Here is an 18,554-nt window from a genome sequence, read left to right as displayed (position 1 = left end):
ATTGAACATTTGTTACCTTGTGAAAAGTGTCATGTTTGTTCCCAATATCACAAGTTAAAAGCATGTAGAAAAAAGTATGTATTTGAAACAGAGATGGGCCAGAGGCACAGACTTTTGATCCAGATCCAGACTTCCCCAAACTTAGCTTAGGTTTGTTTTTTGATTCAGGCCCACTTCCAGATTTAAGTTGTTAAAATGTTTGACATGACAAGTTTGTAAGATTACAGTGATTATTAAATACGTACCTGGTAGCCTGCTTACATGTACAAATTATGCTCTAAGAGATTAAAACAAAGGTATTATATCTTATCCAAATTTGAACACCAACTATTTTCCTTAAGGCTATTAACATGTATTCCAAAAACCTACTTTGAAGCACAATTTAACTGACAAAAAAAAGTGTTTCTTTTTCAAATAATAAGCTAAATAACCACATAGTTACGCCACATTAACTCTGTAGTTAGTAAGTCAATGAACAGTAGGTTTTGGATATACAAGAGCTCACTTCCTATGAGTCATAGTTAAACAATAGGTATTTTCAATAAAGGCTAAACCCTCCCAAGGGCAATTAAGGCAAATACGATCTTGGCGATCACACTGCACAAATACTTAGCTGTTTATACAAAGGCTTTTCATCCACAGATCTCAACGTACCCTACAAAGGAGGGTATTGTTCCCATTTTACAGGTGGGAAAATTATTAATTTCTACTTTTTCTGTGCCTTATTTTCCCTTTCTATTGCAGTAGCACCTGAATGCCACAACCGGGTTGGGTCCCGTTGTGCTAGGTGCTGCACGAACATATAATAGATGACAGTTCCTGTCCCAAAGAGCTCAAACCTAAAAGATGAGTTGCCCTAGATCACATAGGTCATTGGCAGAGTTAACAGACTAGGCAGTTCCTTATTCCAATCCATTGGGCCACACTGCCACCCAAGACTTCCTTTTGCTAGAGTATTTCCTCTAAAGAACGGCTGGCAGCATGTTCAGTGTGGCTACTTATTTCTATCGCATACCTATAGTTATGTGTAAACAGCTGCACAAGGTGCAAGGCAGTGGAGAAATCAGACACTGTATGAGCCAATGATATGGTATACATATGAAGGACATATACTTAATACTGCATTCAAAGATGTAATCATTCTTCTGTGACTCCATATTTGTATAGCACTATAGGTGTATGCTATTTTACAGTGACACAGACAAAATGCCCCTGCCTCAAGTAGATTACACTCAAAGGTCCCAATCCTGCACGAGTAGTCCCATTGTTGGGTTGGAAGGGACTATTCATATGAGTAGTCTGCAGGCTCAGAGGGTGATAAATCACAGTAAGTGGGAGCTAGGAATAGGGGAGGAGAGAGAGTAATACACAAGGGGAAGGAAATGCTGCACAGAGTGGTGGTGTTGGATTTATGGATCATTTTAGATCAAAGTTTCTCTCTCTCAAAACTTCCCAAGTGGTACAGCTGAAATAAATTGGCATTTAGATAATATCCTGAATAGTTGAAAAGGCTTTAATTTAGGACCAGACTCCAATACATTGAGCAGTACCTTGCTCCTTGAGAAATCAATGGGAGGAAGGCACTCCTCACTGTGAGGAAGGGTGTGAGAACCTGGCCATAAGGGCTGTGAGACATTTAAACAAGCAATGTAATAAGTTATCCGGTGAAGATTTCTAAGATCAGTCATTATTGTTTCTGGGTGATGTTTTGGTTATGATATATACTTACCCTGGTTTTGCTTTGGGTTTATTTAAATTCTCTCCCCCCCACCCTCTTAGTTAAGCTTCTGAGTTCGTTTAGTAATAGTTCACATAACCGCAGGAACCTCTCTGCAGACTCCCTGTGCTTAGTAATGCTTGTTTCTATCAACTTCATGTACCTGCTGAGGAGCAGTGATATGAAGTGACTTCAAAGGACAACCGCTTCATGAATCCACAAAGGCTTGTATTTTAACTTGGTAACTGGCATAGCTCACCAGACCTGTTCTTTCATTTCACAGCCTGGGCTGCTGCTTTGGTGGACTGAATTATATTCCGAGCTCAGTTCAAATAAAGAAAAGAATACATACCTGAAGCACATACCTGGAAAGAACTTTTGCCTTATACCTCTCTGCAGACAATAGTACAGTTTGTTTTAAAAATGAATCATGAAAATACATTATGCATGCAGCCAGTCTATGAACAAACATGCTTGCATTACTGTTACCCTATTCTGTTTCACTCCTAGGCATTCAACCACCTCTTATGTCTTGTTTTAAACAAGATTGCAAGTTATTTGGGATGGGAGCCTTACAGTAAGTCTATACATTGCCTAGCACAATGGGACTCTGTGGCTGGGGTTTGTAAGTGCTACTGTAATACAAGGTGCAATAGTTAATAGGTTATTCATTTTGTATTAAGAATTATCTCTCTGCCATTAAGGCCTCAAAGAGAACTCTACAAAGCAGCTAGTTTACAGTATTCAAACTGACAGGTCCACAACATGCAATAAGTGTTACCAATGTATTGCATTTGACATGAAGTTCTTGTTCATTTTCTGATGATGTTGATAGTAGTGGATTTCTGAAACTAGGTCAAGGTTAAAAGCCAAACTACTCGACTCAAATTGTATGTAAGGTAGTGCTATTTCATTCAAGTCATTGGAGTGACACCAGCTAACCAGAAATCTAAATCAGGACCTCTTATCTTCAAACTGATGACAGATTTGGGGCCTGATTCTGCAGTCTTCTCTCAGGCAAGACTCCCATTGACTTCCAAAGACATTTTGCCTGAGAAAGACCAGCTGGCCTTGGCCCCGAACAGTTCTTTGGAGAAGCGTATAAGGCTTTGACTATTTGGAGCCATGCAGTGCTATAAACGGAGGTAGCTAAAGCAGGGTTCTTAATGGAGTTAGATTTTCATTTAATCTTACTTCTGATGCTTCCATGTAAGATAAACATGGGAGGAAGAACACGGAAAATGGGATTCTAGAGAATGGTATACAAAAAACTGAAGTGATAAGTGTCAGAATCTAGAGCTTTCCGATAGTGTTTTACCTCTCCAAACTCCATAATCTATCACTTCTTTGTCAATATGTAGTAATATATACAGTTTTTCCTGCTGCTACCTATAGGCTCTGTTCTCATAATGTAGACAGCAAGTGGTAGAATCATACTCTTCTATATTACTGACATTTGATCAACATTCAATGATCTGGCTGAGCACTCAGGACCAAATTCCACTCAAATCCATACATCGTCATCATTTGTCATTAGTAGCCAGTGGAGGATGCACAAGCAAAAAAGAGGATGGGAAGGGAAAAGCACCCTGATCCAGCGCAAACAGTAATTTCCTCTTTCCTACTAACTTTTGAATAGTGTTCTAAGACAAAGAACTGCAAATACGCATAAATACAAATTGCAAATAGAGATGGAAACTGAAATCAATTCAGTTGCATATACCACGGTTTAAACACTATCAAGCAGATGTATGTGGTCTTTTTTAGATGTAAGAACATTCCAATATATGCATGCATGGGCAAATCTCTACAGCCCCTACCATAACTTCAGGACTGCAGTGCCATCTACAGCAATAACATCCCAATCCCTACAGGGGAATCCAGACCCATCAGCCTTAATGTTTCTCCAATGACCCCTGTGTGCTGAGATGCCTCTGGTGCAGATTGCACAGGCTTCTGGAATAGTATCCCCTTGTGCACTGAAACTGAAATAATTCTGCTGCAGAAAGGACGCTCCAGATCCAGGAAAAACAGGCAGAATTTGCTCCTCAATTCACAACTTTGAATTTCCTGTCTTTGCTGCTTTGGCCTCCTGCTCACAACATACCTGAGGTGAGTATCAATAGCATAATCATTCAAGGCCTGTTGCAACTTATTTCTATAATGTGGTTTCCTTTTTATTTGCTTAGTATGGCTAATGGAAGAACTTGCGTAAAGCTACTTGACACTCACTGGAGAAGTTTACTGCTTACATCAGCCACTCACTGGAGAGGCAGTCTATAGTCACTTGCTCAATTTCATCCGCAGTGGTAAAAACAATACAGCAAAACCACACAGCCCCTGCTCTTGACTTGACCCCCCCCCCCCACCTCCATTAAAATCCTCAGATCTAGTTTCATAAAAATTCTTTGAATTGCAAGTGGGCTAGATCCCTCGTGTACATTTGTGAGCATTTCCAAACCTCTCCAAACTCAGTCTATTGATATTAGACATGATGGGTCTGATTCCCCATTGCCTTTTACTTTGTAGAATTGTTTACTCCATACAGAGTGAGGATAAAAATCTTACCACTCACTTTCCACTGGGATAAATGACTCCCAAGATGCAAGGCAATGGAGAATCAATGCTGATATTTTGTGATCAAATTGCAATCTGGGGACACTCACCAAAGCTTATGCTCAAATAAATTTGTTAGTCTCTAAGGTGCCACAAGTACTCCTTTTCGTTTTTCTTATTTCATCTTCTAGTATTTTATTAGGCTTTAAACAGGTATGCAAATATTTTCCAAGCCCACCTAAAATACAAAAACCATAATTTTATAATCAGACTTTAAAAAATATTATGAAGACCACTTATTTCAGTATAATTTATCAATAATAATGGCATTAATGGACATTTTAGAGCTTTTTTACTTACATCTGTATTACTAGTTTATTTGATTGATTTACTGCTGTATCTATTTTTCTGCTGTTCAGTATGATTCCCAATGGTAACACTGTTAAAGAGCAACACTTCTCTCTGGAAAACACCCTTCCCCCCTTATCAGCTGCTTGTAAATCAGTGTAGTTCTGCTGAGTTCATTGGACTACACAAACATACACAGACTGAGGATCCTGGTCCATGACACATCTATCTTTGTACTTTCTTATAACTTACAAGCAAATGTTCATAGATAACCTGTTGTCAGAGTTTTTCTAAAATGTTGTGTTGGCAATCAGACCTTATTGAACATTCTCTGATCTTTTACCATTAAACAGATTACAGTAACACTTCTCTCCACAAAACATTAATATTCGTTATTGTAAAAGTATACCAGACATTTGTTAAGCTGCAAAGGAAAATTTGGTGGTCCAGTTAATTGAAATACATGTTACACCTGATATTGTACCTTTTTGCTGGAATAACAGATTAAATTATTTCACCCAGCTGTACTGTAGCAAGCTGAGTTATACCTTGGACATCAGATCTCCAGATTCTGAGCTAGTCTGAATTGAACTGCGTATTAGAAATGGTAGTTTAAGCTGATGCAGTACTTTTTATCCATTACTAAACTCAGCAGACCATCAACTAACCTGATAAAGAAAATATATTTGAAGAGACAGGGCTGTGTTAATTACGGGTTTTAAATTAATCTAGTGAACACTGATATTTACAACTTCTCTTAAATTATCTGTCAACAAACGTGCTATTATCTATGCATGGGATCATGCTGCATCCACAGCTGAGTGCTGATACTGCATGCTAATTTATATTTGTTTAGTTTGTTCAGTTCTTAGTTTAATTATTTATGATCACTTTTTATGGCAAAAAAATAGGACAATATATTTCAAAAGTTTATAGATTAGGACAAACTGGCATCCATGTCAAACATACTGACAGATGTCCGGTTTGCTAATTTTTCAATCACCCAGTTCTGAAAGTTCTGTACTTGCCATATTTTTTTTAATTTTTTTTCTAAGAGGAACCTACTGAATTCTTAAGTGGCAAATACTGTAGCATAACAGTTGACTTGCAACACTGAGGAAATATAAAGGTGCTGAATTTTTGTTTCAGCTAGAGAATATATGTTCCAACATTCCATCAAAAAGACTATGCAAAGAAATCTATACTGGACTGTATTTGCTTTGGAGAAATATAGGATTAAGGGTTCCATTCAAGAACACCTTTGAGGTGAAATAAAAGGCAGGAATTTAGGAAACAGGTAATTCCAATACTGAATGAAATGCAAACATTGTGGTTTTTTCTAAAACATGAAAGTAGTGAGGAGACAGACTAAAATGTGTCTGGTGCCGACTAGTTTTAACAAGTTTAAACTTAAGCCACAATTTAGATTCGGTGTATTTCCTTTTTATGAGTGCATTTTACAGGGTAAGTTCTCTCCCTCCCCCCAGCCCAACTCTTTCCTTACAGTACCTACACAACAAACCTCTTTTCCAACAGTCGCTAGGCAGCAAAATGCAGTTATAGTTTTTCTGTAGAGTCAAAACTGTATGGTGTAATCCGTTTAATTCTTCAACTGTGGAGTTCACCATTAGCTTATGTTATCCCCAGATAACTGGTCATCAGTTTGAATAAGTTACCATAAGATGGCCCTAACTGGCATCTGGATTTTAAAGTGGTCCCCCTCCTCCCCCAAAAGGACAGACCAACAACAACAACCAACCGACACGTTTTTGGTCTAACGGAAATATATCACAGGAGTCCACTCTAGGATCTCTTCTGCTGGCTGATGTGAAAACGGATACGAAGAGTGCTAAGGAGGACGCACAAGTTTGCATTTCCCGGTGGGTCCCTGAGCTTATTTTATTTCAGGAAGGAGGCCGCTATACCAGCGATTCACAGACTGGGACGGAGTCCGAGTCCTGGCTGTGCATGGAGCTCAGTCCCGTATCCGAGTCCTCATCGTTCTCCTCGCAGTCCTTGCACCGCTCCCTGGCCGGGCCCTCCCAGACGCCTGAGCTGCCCACGGGAGCCCCCAGCCCGGCCTCGTGGAAGGCCGGGCCGCCCGGAGCGCGCTCCTCGGGGAGGAGGATCTGAGCTGCCGTCTGGGTGTCCGCGAAGCCCAGCGTGTTCAGCGTCTCGAGCAGGCGCTGCAGCTCCCGCTCCTTGTCCTCCCGGGCGCGCTGCGCGTAAGCCAGGTCCCTTTTGATCGCCTCCAAGTCCGTGCTCAGCCGGAGCCCGATGTAGAGGCTGGTGCTCAGCTGGGTCTTCACGCGCTCCTGCTCCACGGGGAGCTCGCCGGCGCCGCCGCCGCTCAGCTCCGTGGTGTTGCAGTCGGGCTCGGACAGGCTGGAGCTGGAGCTGGAGCCCTTGGCCGCGGCCAGCTCCTCCCGGCGCCGCTTCATCCAGCGCTCGTTCAGCTCCTCCTGGATCTCGCCGGCCAGGTGCTCCAGCAGCTCCTCCTGCCGCGTCCGCTGCTCCTGCAGCTGCAGCACCTCCTCGCACTTCCTGGCGTACTCCTCCAGCTGCCCGTCCGGCCCCGGCCCCGGCTCCCGGCCCGGCTCCAGCTCGCAGCTGCTGGCCCCCACCAAGTAGGTGTCCTGCACGTAGTTCACCCCGTGCCGCTTCATGCGGTCCAGGTGGACCTTAGCCTCGTACCTGTCGATCTCCCGGTCCAGCTCCCGGAGCCGCTGGATCTGCTGGCGGATGGTGTGGTCCTGCGACAGCACCAGGTGCACCAGGGTCTCCATCCTCTCCGCCGAGGACGCCTCCTTGGCCAGCGGCTGCTGCCGCTTCTTGTTGATCTTGGCCAGTTTCCGGAAGGCTTTTCTCACTACCCGCCGCTGCTTCTCCTGCGTGAGCGCCAGGCTGGCCCGGGCCGCCCCGAGGCCGTGGCAGGGGCGCTCCTTGCTCAGCACCACCCTGGCCTCCGCGCTGCGGGGCCCCGTGTTGGGCAGCGACGCCTCGCTGCGGACCAGCACGAAGCGGACGTTCTCCTGCTCGTCCCCCCAGGCAGCCCAGAGCCTCAGGATCTTCGTCTTGTTGGGCAGGATCCTCTCGAAGCCCCTCCACTTCTCCACGATGCAGTAGGACTCGGGGGGGCCCGAGAGCATCCCCCCGCCGGACTCCTGCAGGGCGGCCAGCCGCCGCCGCTGGCTGTTGTCCTCCAGCAGCACCCGCACCACATCCGAGCAAGTGGTGCGTCTGGAGAGGCCTGAGATCAACTTCTCTTCCTGGCAGAGCCACACCGAGATCTTCCTCTCCTCCGGCTCCATCGGGGCCGGAGCCACCTGGCCACGGGGCTGCGCCTCCCAGCAGACGGGAAATCCCCCATAGGAGCCTTCACTGTCGAGTAGGGAGCCGAGGTCCCGTCTGCATCGCCCTGCAGCCCAGCCTGAGCATGGCTGGAAAGGGCCCCTCTAGTCACCCCCCGTCTCCCAGCAGCGCCCCCCGCCTGCCTCCTGCAGCGGACGTGCGGCTAAACTGATGCAAAGTCTCCCTCTGGAGAGAGGCTGCGCTGAGCCTTCAGCCGCCTCGGAGCGAGCTCAGCGCCCAGCTCGCCGCCTCGGTGCATTTGCTTCCCCGCGCCGTGTAATCCGCCAGGAGGAGCCCAGCGAAGCTGCCAACCTCAGCGCTCCCGCTGCCTCCCGGCTCACCTCCTCGCGCTCTGCTACGGCCCTCCCCGGGCTGCCGGGTTTTCCTCCCCCACCACGTGACGGCCTCCGCCCTCCGCAGCTGAGGCGGGAGTGAGCCGCGGTACCTTTCCCTCGCCTTCGGAGCCCCCCGCCTGCAGGGAATCCGGGCAGCGCGCTCGGAAACGAGGCGAGGCGGTAGCTTGCGGGGAGCTTTCCTCGTGTGCCAAACGGTGCCGGTTCCAGGCTTCCCCTTGCGGGGGGGGGGGGCAAGTAGGGGCACTAGTGGAAAAACAAAACAGCCATCCGGGGTTAGTTAGACCTCGGGGGGGGGGGATCTTGGATTTTGGGGGGCTGGTGTCATTATAAAGCACAACAAAATACTGTCTATAAAGACATGTCTTGGCCTTTCTGACAAAAGTTTGGGGCTCCTGGAAGATCAGTTTTAGGGGAGAACAAGTGGCCCCTTTGCCCCCCTTCCTCATTAATAGCTCCAGGCTTGAGTCTAAATGAACTGCTGTAAGGGATCTTTCTAGGACTGTCCTCTCCCCCCCCCCCACACACACACACACTAGAGAGGTTGGGGCAAACACTGGATCTTTAACGTAAAAAAGCCAGGGCCAGGATTTCTACAATTTTAATAAAACTTCAGCCTATAATTAGGCAGATTTTATGTTTGTAAAGCACTTTGCAGATGAAATGGGCAAAGGACAGTAACTGCAGAGTGTTGTTAAAATGCTAGCTAGGCCAGAGTTTAATGGGAATTGGCCATTTACTCTGATGGGAGCGGGAGCAGGCCCTAGTATGGAATGCAGTAAATGAGATTGAAGAAATGGTCATAAAATCTGTTTTTTCATGTTGTGATGTGATGTAACAATTTCTAGAATTGCCGAGTAATCGGGGAACATTGCACTTCTCAATTAAGTTTTAAATGACTAAAAAGTTAATTATTAAAATGGGAAAATTCTCCTAACATTGAAAATTGCTGTGTGAATTTCCAGTGTTGGTAAAAATGTCATATGGGGAGCATTTTAAGTGGACCTGGTTCATATTTTGATGCAAAAGGTTGTTACTTTAATGTCAGTTAAATCATCATTATAAATAATATATCTTCTAGTATAGCCCAACCACCATGATCTCACAATTCTGACATTTTTTAAAAATAATGAATGTAGTGCTTGTGAAAGATGTTGGGTTAACAACCCTGGAGACTAACCTCTTCCATTTATCCATCCAAGCCAAGCAAAGCACAGGCAGTGGCTGAGAACCTTTTCAGCAAATGTTCTTTCTAATCTGCTCGGGAGGGAATACACTGACAGATGACGGTCCTGTTCAGTCTCCTTGCTGCTAAAACTCCTAAGGTTGCCAAGTATGATGGTGGTTCTTATGATGCAAACTGCTGTCAAATAGGAAGTGAGCTGAGACCACTTTGTTCACTATTTCCAACTTTCCTGGAGATGAGAATCACTAATTTTCTCACTTTATTTTTTTTCCAGGTTAAAAGATTCTAAGCTGAGGCGACCGGTGTGTGTTGTAATAAGGCATAAAACACAGGAGCGATGGTAAAAGACTTAACAGTGTTTCCTGGGCCCAGCCCCCTAACACAAATGTATATCCCTGTCATAATCTGCTGACTAATGATTACTGTTATCTTCATGTGACAGGGATACTAGCACTTTGTAATCCCCTTTTTAAAGCGGGATAGCGGCTGCTACAAAGAGGTTGTGTTTCCTTGTCGTGTGCTATCCATGAGTTGAATGGGTATATATCAACTCTCATGAAGTTCCAGACACAGTCTGATTAGTCTAAGCACCGTTAGTGAATTTCAGCCTTAGGGCTAGATTAGCATCAGGGGTTAGGAAGGAGGATCCTAGCAGCAGACAGTCTCAAGGCTGCCATGGCACAAAGTGGCAGCATCTCTGAGGCAGCTCTGGGAGAACTAACATTGCCCCAAAACTGGATGGTGCTGACCAAGGAGGGAATGTGGCCAAGAATTCTGCAGTTTCAGCTCCTCACCTCAAAGGCTCCTGCTGACACAGCATCTAAAGAGCTCTGAAGGGAGAGAGCTGCTCCCATCATCACCCTGCTGGAAAACTTGAGAGGGAGTAGCAATGCCCTGCAGTCCCTCAGGGTGAATTTGCCACAGAGTTCTACACACCTAATTGGTACATGGAAGTGTAAATTACAGAGAAAGGAGGCTGCTCTAACTTGAGTCTGGCTGTCTATGGCCTCATTCTGGCAGCCAAGTATAGCCTAAGCATTGCTTCACTCTCACTGTACCATCTTTCCTGGAATATGCCCCCAGCACTGAGTGTTGACACAGAGCTGTTATGTTGGCTCTGTGCCACTGGAGAGTCCCCTAAGCCAGCTTCTATCAGGAAGGAACTGAAGTTGTTAGTTTGTTTGGGGACAGCTGGGTTTTGGCACGTGGCAAAGTGTGGGAAATGGCTTGAATTTGCAGGATGAGCCCATTTGATGGCTATTTAAATAATCAGTAGTGAAGTAGCTGACATTAGAATTTGCACTATTAGATTTCAAAGTTAACACTCCAGAACTATTGTTTCAGGCTGACTGCAGATGTCACTGCATCAGTTATACTTGGAAGGTTGTTTTCTTCAAACCCGTAAAATCTAGAGGCTTAATTTTTTTTAAATGAAAGTTAAAATTCTGCAGCACAGTTCTGCACCAACAGGTGGACTCTGCAGCAAATTCTGTCTCCATGGAGTAGTGGAGTACGTGCAGCCTTATTGCACTTCATCCAAGGATTCCAACGCATTTTACAAAGGGGATAGCATTATTATCTCAGTTTTACTGAAAGAGAAACTGGGGCACAGAAAACTTAAGGGACTTGCCCAAGGTTATACAGCAAGATAGTAGCTGGGAACAGAGACAAAGTCTCTTGTTTTCCAGTTATCTTTAATCACTAGACTGGACTGCCCCTCCTTCCTTCCTGATTCTGTCTTTCTCTCCTTCTGTCATCTTATGCCAAGAAAAAAAAATATTGCAAGGATGCACTGGCTTCAAAATAACAGGTCCAGCTCAAATGAAGGTGCAAACTCAGTAAGCAAAAGAATGTACAAGCAAGTCTTCTATATTCCAGTAGAGGGCAGAAGTACACAAGCTAGTTTATGACATCCTTTAGCAAAGAAAGCTCCTTCATCTTACAGTCCAACACCTGCAGACTGCAGGTTGTCAAGCTTAAAGGGAGGTAACATGCTTATATGCAACGGGTAGGGAAGATAGTTCTCTCCCACACCAGCAGTAATGTCAAGTCCCCTATAAATCCTAAAAGAAGCATTCCATGCTGTTTAACCTTCTTACTTTTGAAAGCCAACACACATACAGAATGTTCCCTAACCCAGGTAGCCATAAGATTACTTTGTATAAAACCATACCAATGCACATGTGACAGTAGGCTCTGCTTTTGAACTGTAAACTTGTGTCACTAAATGCCACCCATACTACTGGAGCGGCCTTGTTTATTTTCACTGATTTTGCCTTATTAGCTGCTAGTATGGAAAGTCAATGGGAGTGGGTTGTCCAACTCCCTTAGGCTTCTTTGGAAATCTCAGTCTAAAGATAAAGCTACAATTTAGCATGTGCAAAAGTGGTTGCTTTACTTTCCCCACAAGTATGACAAAGCAGGGCAACTGTGACAATATATTGGCCATAACCTGTCACTATATATAAATGTTCTCTCTCCTTTATATTTCAAGAGGGCATAAAATAACATACAAATACTCTTTTATGATAAGAACAACCGATAGTGGTGTGACTTGTACTTTTATTTTAGGTGTTTCTGATAGTAAAATGTTGGTTTCTTTTTCCATTGAGCTTCCAGAAATTAATTGCAGCTCTCCTACTTTCAAGAAACAAAAAGCAAATGGTGTCAGCAGGAACTTACCTTAAATAATCAGAGCCAAAACCCCCAAATCCATTTACTGCTTGTCAATTCATAAAGCGGAGTATCTGGTGCGTGAATGTTTTAAAAACTAAATAAAGAATGTAACTTATTTACAAAGGGTTAAAATGAGATGTTTGGAGATGAAATCACACACCCTCCCCCCACTCCCAGGTAGAGTTGCTTTTAATATTCAGATAGGATTGTTTTGCTATTGTTACTGAAAAAGAATATAGTGTAAATTAGATAATTGAAGGCAGGTTGCAACCAATATTCCATCAAGCCATAACGGCAGTGAAGTTAGTCTTTGTTGTGTTCTTGAACAGCAGCTATTTGCTCTGTTCCCCTCCCTGAATTCCTGTTAATCTTATTTTACAAGGTTTAGCAATAGGTCCCTTACACTTGTTTTGTGATTGTGAGACAAACATTAATGCAGTCCTAGGACACAATTAGATTATTAATAAGATCTATTACAGATTCTTTGAGAGCTTGCCTGAGCTTATAGGTATATGAATAGTGAAGAGGTGACTTGAGCTTACAAATCACTCTTTCACAGATGCTTCTTTCTTTCATACCTGTTTATTCCTGAAAGCATAAAACAGAATGACCAAATCATATAGTGCCATGAAAATCTGCTACCCTAATTAGAATGCATGTCATGAAAATCTTGAACAACCTCTCTCAACAGGAGTGTATGGATTTTAGCTGAAACAATTTACAGACTGAGTTTTAGACTTGCCTTGGTAATGGTGAAATTGTTTTCAATCAGTTTCAAAATGAGAATATTAGCTCATTACTTCTGTTGCTGCCATCTAAGGAACTTGCACTTTTGATAGATATTTCTACTTCTGTGTTTCCTCTTCAGTTTCCTTCATTCAATTTGTATATTAATGAATTATAATTAACTGAGTTTACATATATAAGGAAATAATCATTACAATTCAATGTGACCAGTAGTTTTTATTCACTTATGTGATACCTTTTGGGAAGGCTGTGATGATCTCTGTATGAACAATAGGCACTGATGTTGGATTGGACCTCTTTGATGCCTTTATTCCAGTTATTCTTTATTTAATGCATACACTGTTCCACCCATACTACAAACAATTGTGCTGGGACAGAGCTACCTTCCACTGAACTCAATGGGGGCGGCATGGATAAGTTCTTGTGCAACTCTTTGAAAATGCATATATGTCCCTTTGTTGACTTCCATTACGGGAAAATTATTAATATTTATATTGCAGTAGATCCTGGAGGTTTCAATGTGCTAGGCACCATATACACACACTTAGTAAGAGACAGTCCCTGCCCTGAAGACTTGCCCAATGTCACATACCAGGTTAGTCACAAAACAAAGACTAGAACCAAGCTCTACTGATTTCTAGGCCACTGCCATAGGCTCAAGACCAGGTCCTCAATAACTCACTCATCCATCTTAGTTACATGCTGTCACAAGGTAGCTGATCTCTGTGGTTAGATTGAGCCCAGAACCCCTGGGCTGGAGCAGGTGAGCCTACCACAGCTAATTAAAGAGGCTGGGAGGAAGGACTGTGGCAGGCCAAGTCCTGGGAGGAAGGACTGAGACAAGCTGAGCCCTGGGCAGCAAAGGCCACAGAGGGGTGGAGCTAACTCCTGTGGTGAGTCCCTGGAGCCAGGGGAGGCTCAGGGAAGCAACCTGTGGCTGCTGCTCCAAAGGGGGAGCAGAGCTGGCTGAGGTTAGGAAGCTGCCAGGAACTGGAGTATCAGAAGCCTCTGGAAGGAATGGCCCTGAAGCCTGGGGGCCAGCTATTGACTTAAGACTTCATTCCGGTTGTTTATTCCTTTATGACAAAGATTAAACAAACCTCCTTTATTGAAACTGGACGTGGCAGGGCATGTTTGGAGCCAGGGTGCAGAGCAGCCATTTTGTTGTCCTGGTAAAATAAAAAGCCCGCTATCAAACTTACTTCACGTTCCCTTTTCTTTATGAAGCACTAACAAATCTATACTTACCAAGAGGTAGATACAGATATCTAATTAAACAAGTAAGCAAATGCCTTTCCCAATAATCTACATGATAGATATATAGGGCGTTAGTCTCCTCACATTTACACATGTTAATCAGAAGTAACTGTCAGGAAGTCAGAGGTGTAAAGCTGTTGAAAATAAGAATCATGCCTACATGATAGCTATGTCATTTTCAAAGAATGAAACATTCAATCTACTCTACAACTGCAGTACTAGTCAAAATAAATGTACATCAAAGATTCCAGGTACAGTTCCCCAACTTCCTACACATTTTGTCTTGCATCACTTTTCTTCACATTTAGTATTCCTCATTGTTCCAAATAATGGGAAATAATGGCAGGCACATCTACAGGAGTCCTGCACTCTGCAAATATGTCTGTTTATTTAGCTCTTGTAGTCTATCAACTCTTATATTAAATGTGTCCCTAACCCTCAGGGAATTTGTCTCCAGCTCTTCTGGTGGTAGATTTTCCATTGTTTAGGAATTTACCCAAACACATATACATTGTTTCACCCAAATAGCTTGTATCAGGAATAGGTAACCACTTTAGGGCCAAAAACACTGTCCAGATTTTTTTCAACTCAAATTTCCATCTGATGATCCTGATCCCCTTCTAATTAATGAAGAAGAATTGTGGCCTCAGAAGGCCATTCAAGAGATGGAGGTGGAAACCTACAACCTATCCTGAAGGACGACCCATCACTCGCACAGATCTTGGGAGACAGGCCAGTCCTTGCTTACAGACAGCCCCCCAATCTGAAGCAAATACTCACCAGCAACCACACACCACACAACAGAACCACTAACCCAGGAACCTATCCTTGCAACAAAGCCCGTTGCCAACTCTGTCCACATATCTATTCAGGGGATACCATCATAGGGCCTAATCACATCAGCCACACTATCAGAGGCTCGTTCACCTGCGCATCTACCAATGTGATATATGCCATCATGTGCCAGCAATGCCCCTCTGCCATATACATTGGTCAAACTGGACAGTCTCCACGTAAAAGAATAAATGGACACAAATCAGACGTCAAGAATTATAATATTCAAAAACCAGTTGGAGAATACTTCAATCTCTCCGGTCATTCGATTACAGACCTGAGGGTGGCTATCCTTCAACAAAAAAACTTCAAAACCAGACTCCAAGGAGAGACTGCTGAATTGGAATTAATTTGCAAACTGGATACAATTAACTTAGGCTTGAATAGAGACTGGGAATGAATGAGTCATTACACAAAGTAAAACTATTTCCCCATGTTATTTCTCCCCCCACCCCACCCCCCACTGTTCCTCAGATGTTCTTGTTAACTGCTAGAAATAGCCTACCTTGCTTGTCACCATGAAAGGTTTTCCTCCTTTTCCCCCCCGCTGCTGGTGATGGCTCATCTTAAGTGATCACTCTCCTTACAGTGTGTATGATAAAACCCATTGTTTCATGTTCTCTGTGTGTGTGTATATAAATCTCCCCTCTGTATTTTCCACCAAATGCATCCGATGAAGTGAGCTGTAGCTCACGAAAGCTTATGCTCTAATAAATTTGTTAGTCTCTAAGGTGCACAAGTACTCCTTAATTATATATTGTCTAAGTAGGAGAAGTTAATGATACACATTTCTATCCATAGCGATGAGTTGTATCCTCTCATCATCCTACACTATTGCCACATTCATTTGGAAGTTCACATGAAACAAGACAACGTTTCAACATTTCACAGGTCTGAGCAATATTTTACTTTGTATAGTACACTATATGGGCATCTCTTGGGATTCAGTGACGTTCTTTTGTCCAATGAAACATATGGTCTGGAAGCTGATGAAAAACCTAGAACCCTCCCTCCCCTACAACTATGAGGTCTTGTTCTTGAAGTAATCGGGTTCGGCATATTAGTATGTGAACAAAGGAATATTCTGAATGCTGGAATGAATAGAACACTCATTGTTTCTAAAATAAACCATTAAACCCTCTGATTATAAGAGTTCAAATGTCGGGACACAGTTTGCTTTTCCTATTCTGTTTCCAGGCCAATAGTTAATTTCAGCTTTCTTTGCATAGATTTGTATTCAAACATTGATACAGTGGGCATAGCTGTTAATACGCATGTAGGAAGTATAATTTACATTTCAAATGTATCCAAACTGAATTAAAATGGCTTGTGAGATCACTAAATTCTTTTGCCACCTCTCCATTTTTGTTCCCATTACAGGGCTTGATCTTTCAAGCCATTTACATGTAGAATTCCCAAAGCCTTACTATAAAACGTATATAATAATTTGTCAATATTGGCATTTTTGTCTCTGTTTTAGATTTATTGTCATTCTTACTTTTGGTAGATCATACATGAAATTGATTTTTTATCTGGTCAAATATAATCTAACTTTTGGAAATAATTCCAGTGAGTCAGGTACATTCATAAATAATACATAGTGAGGTCTGTAAATCCTAGTGACAACAGAAAAACAACACTAAAAGGTACCTAATGCTGGTGGAAATAAGAGGCCCAAACAAGTGTATTCATACTCCCAAGATCTTACTGACATCAAGGGGAGTTAGAGAAGACCCAGGAGTAGCCCTTCCTTAAGCAAGTAAACTGTAGTAGAGCAACTCATGTGATTAAAGAATAGTCATGTGCGCAAGCAAGGGTTCCAGGATGGGGGAAGAAAATAAAATTAGATTCAACTTCAAACTTGTGGGGCAAATAATTAGAAAGGCAGTAGGAGGGAGAAGTCTGGGAAGGAATGGTGCTGAGAGGCAAGGGGGTGAGAGCAGATAATAAACTAGCTAGGAATGTAATGCATATGGCAGGAAAACAGGCTAGTGTTATTCTGGGTTACATATGGACCCACTCCTTAATAGCTTCATCAGAGTAACTACAATGCAGGAATAATCCTCCCCTGGGAGGGGTACAAACTTAATCACCTAAAACACGTTTTCTATTTCTACAAGCTACGTCCCCTGTGACCAGTGTTCAGAGGATCTAGGTGCTTACAGCATCTTCTGGGTATCATATGCAAACTGTCAAGTGTTTCATTATTATTTTGTCTGTGCATCCTTATAATACTTGTGCTTTTTGCCTCAAAGACTTTTTTCAGGTTAGCTTGCACATTAACAGCTAGGTTTTACCCACATTATTCACTTGTCATTCAAGAAAGAATGATACGCCATCCATCATCAGCCCATTGCGCTTCAGTGGGCTCTTGTTATTTAAAAGAGTCCCTCATCTTCCCCTTTAAGTTACTTTGTAAACAATCCTCAAGGAGACTGCATGGGGTTTCTAGGGTGGATGTAGACTCACAATCTGCTTGCAGCTGATTGTTTCAATGGAATCCACAGACCCTCTACTGTATTTTTTTCCTGTTTTTGAAATTGTGTGGTAATGAATGTTAAGTTGTCAAAAAATAGGCTAGTCAATTGGATAACTAACACCAGCAAACCACATTTCACAGCGTTCTCTGCTTCTCTGGAAAAGGTTATTAATTAGTGTAAATGGTAACATAAATGTATGTTATGTTCTTGCTGAAATTGGGGCCTCTGGTCTGTATTTAAAAAATATCATACTGCACTCTTATGAGAATGATTCAGGCTAGATCCTCAGTGGGTATAAATCAGCATAGCTTCAGTGACTTCATGGAGCTCTGCCAGTTTACACCAGCTGAAGATCTGGCCCCGTAAACCTATTTGCCCCTTTTTCTAAGATATATTATTTAAAATTCCTTGTTTGTTTGAGAGGCAGCCTAATTTGAAATCTTTTATTATAATAAAATTGGCTTTAAAATCTAGGACTCTCTGGTTTAACTAATCACACAGCCAGGTGATTGGCTAACAGTACCACACAGTATGGACCTTTGCTTCATGACAATCAAAATATGTATCAATAGCTTAAGACATTTCTTTAGTCAAATATACTTACAGATTTTTAAAGCATCGTGGAAAAGTGGAAAAAGTTCAAGAGGATCCTGCCCAACACGGCCAAGCTGATTTTATTATAAAAATCTATTGTCTTCAATCCCTTTTTGGATTTCTGGCTTTTTTTCCCATTCCAATTCAGGACGACTCCACCACAAATTCACATTAGCCACATGGTGATCATTAGTGCTTTCCGACAGTATTTGTCAACATTGGGCACCAGACTAGTCCAGAAAGGGAGTACACAGGGTAGAAAGGAGTAGCAGCAGCATAGTGGAAAAGCTACATGATCCCAGTTCCACTTGCCTCTCCACTGCAAATGAACTGCTGTTTGTAACACGGTGGGCATCCTCTCCAGATGTGCTGTTCCTAATGCACCTGACCACAAGTGCAGCTGCTGCATGGACTGCCACAGTCTCAGAAAGCAGCTCCACTGGCCCAAGCTTTGT

At 43.0% G+C, this 18,554-nt stretch overlaps 1 protein-coding gene across 1 annotated transcript; it reads right to left on the bottom strand.

Moving 5' to 3' along the window:
- Positions 1-3,636: 3,636 nt before the first annotated feature.
- On the bottom strand, positions 3,637-8,368 carry RASSF10 (Ras association domain family member 10). Its single transcript, XM_038406146.2, has one exon. The coding sequence runs from the start codon at positions 7,930-7,932 to the stop codon at positions 6,541-6,543; it is 1,392 nt and encodes a 463-aa protein (XP_038262074.1). The 5' UTR covers positions 7,933-8,368; the 3' UTR covers positions 3,637-6,540.
- Between the last annotated feature and the right edge of the window lie 10,186 nt (positions 8,369-18,554).

Source organism: Dermochelys coriacea, chromosome 6, assembly GCF_009764565.3.
Source record: "Dermochelys coriacea isolate rDerCor1 chromosome 6, rDerCor1.pri.v4, whole genome shotgun sequence".
NCBI lineage: Eukaryota > Metazoa > Chordata > Testudines > Dermochelyidae > Dermochelys > Dermochelys coriacea.
Note: the sequence above shows the minus strand (reverse complement) of the source record. Positions and strands in the feature narration are given on the sequence as shown.

Bases quoted from the DNA above. Each gene is read 5' to 3' on its own strand.
- RASSF10 (XM_038406146.2), bottom strand. From the start codon at position 7,932: ATGGAGCCGGAGGAGAGGAAGATCTCGGTGTGGCTCTGCCAGGAAGAG.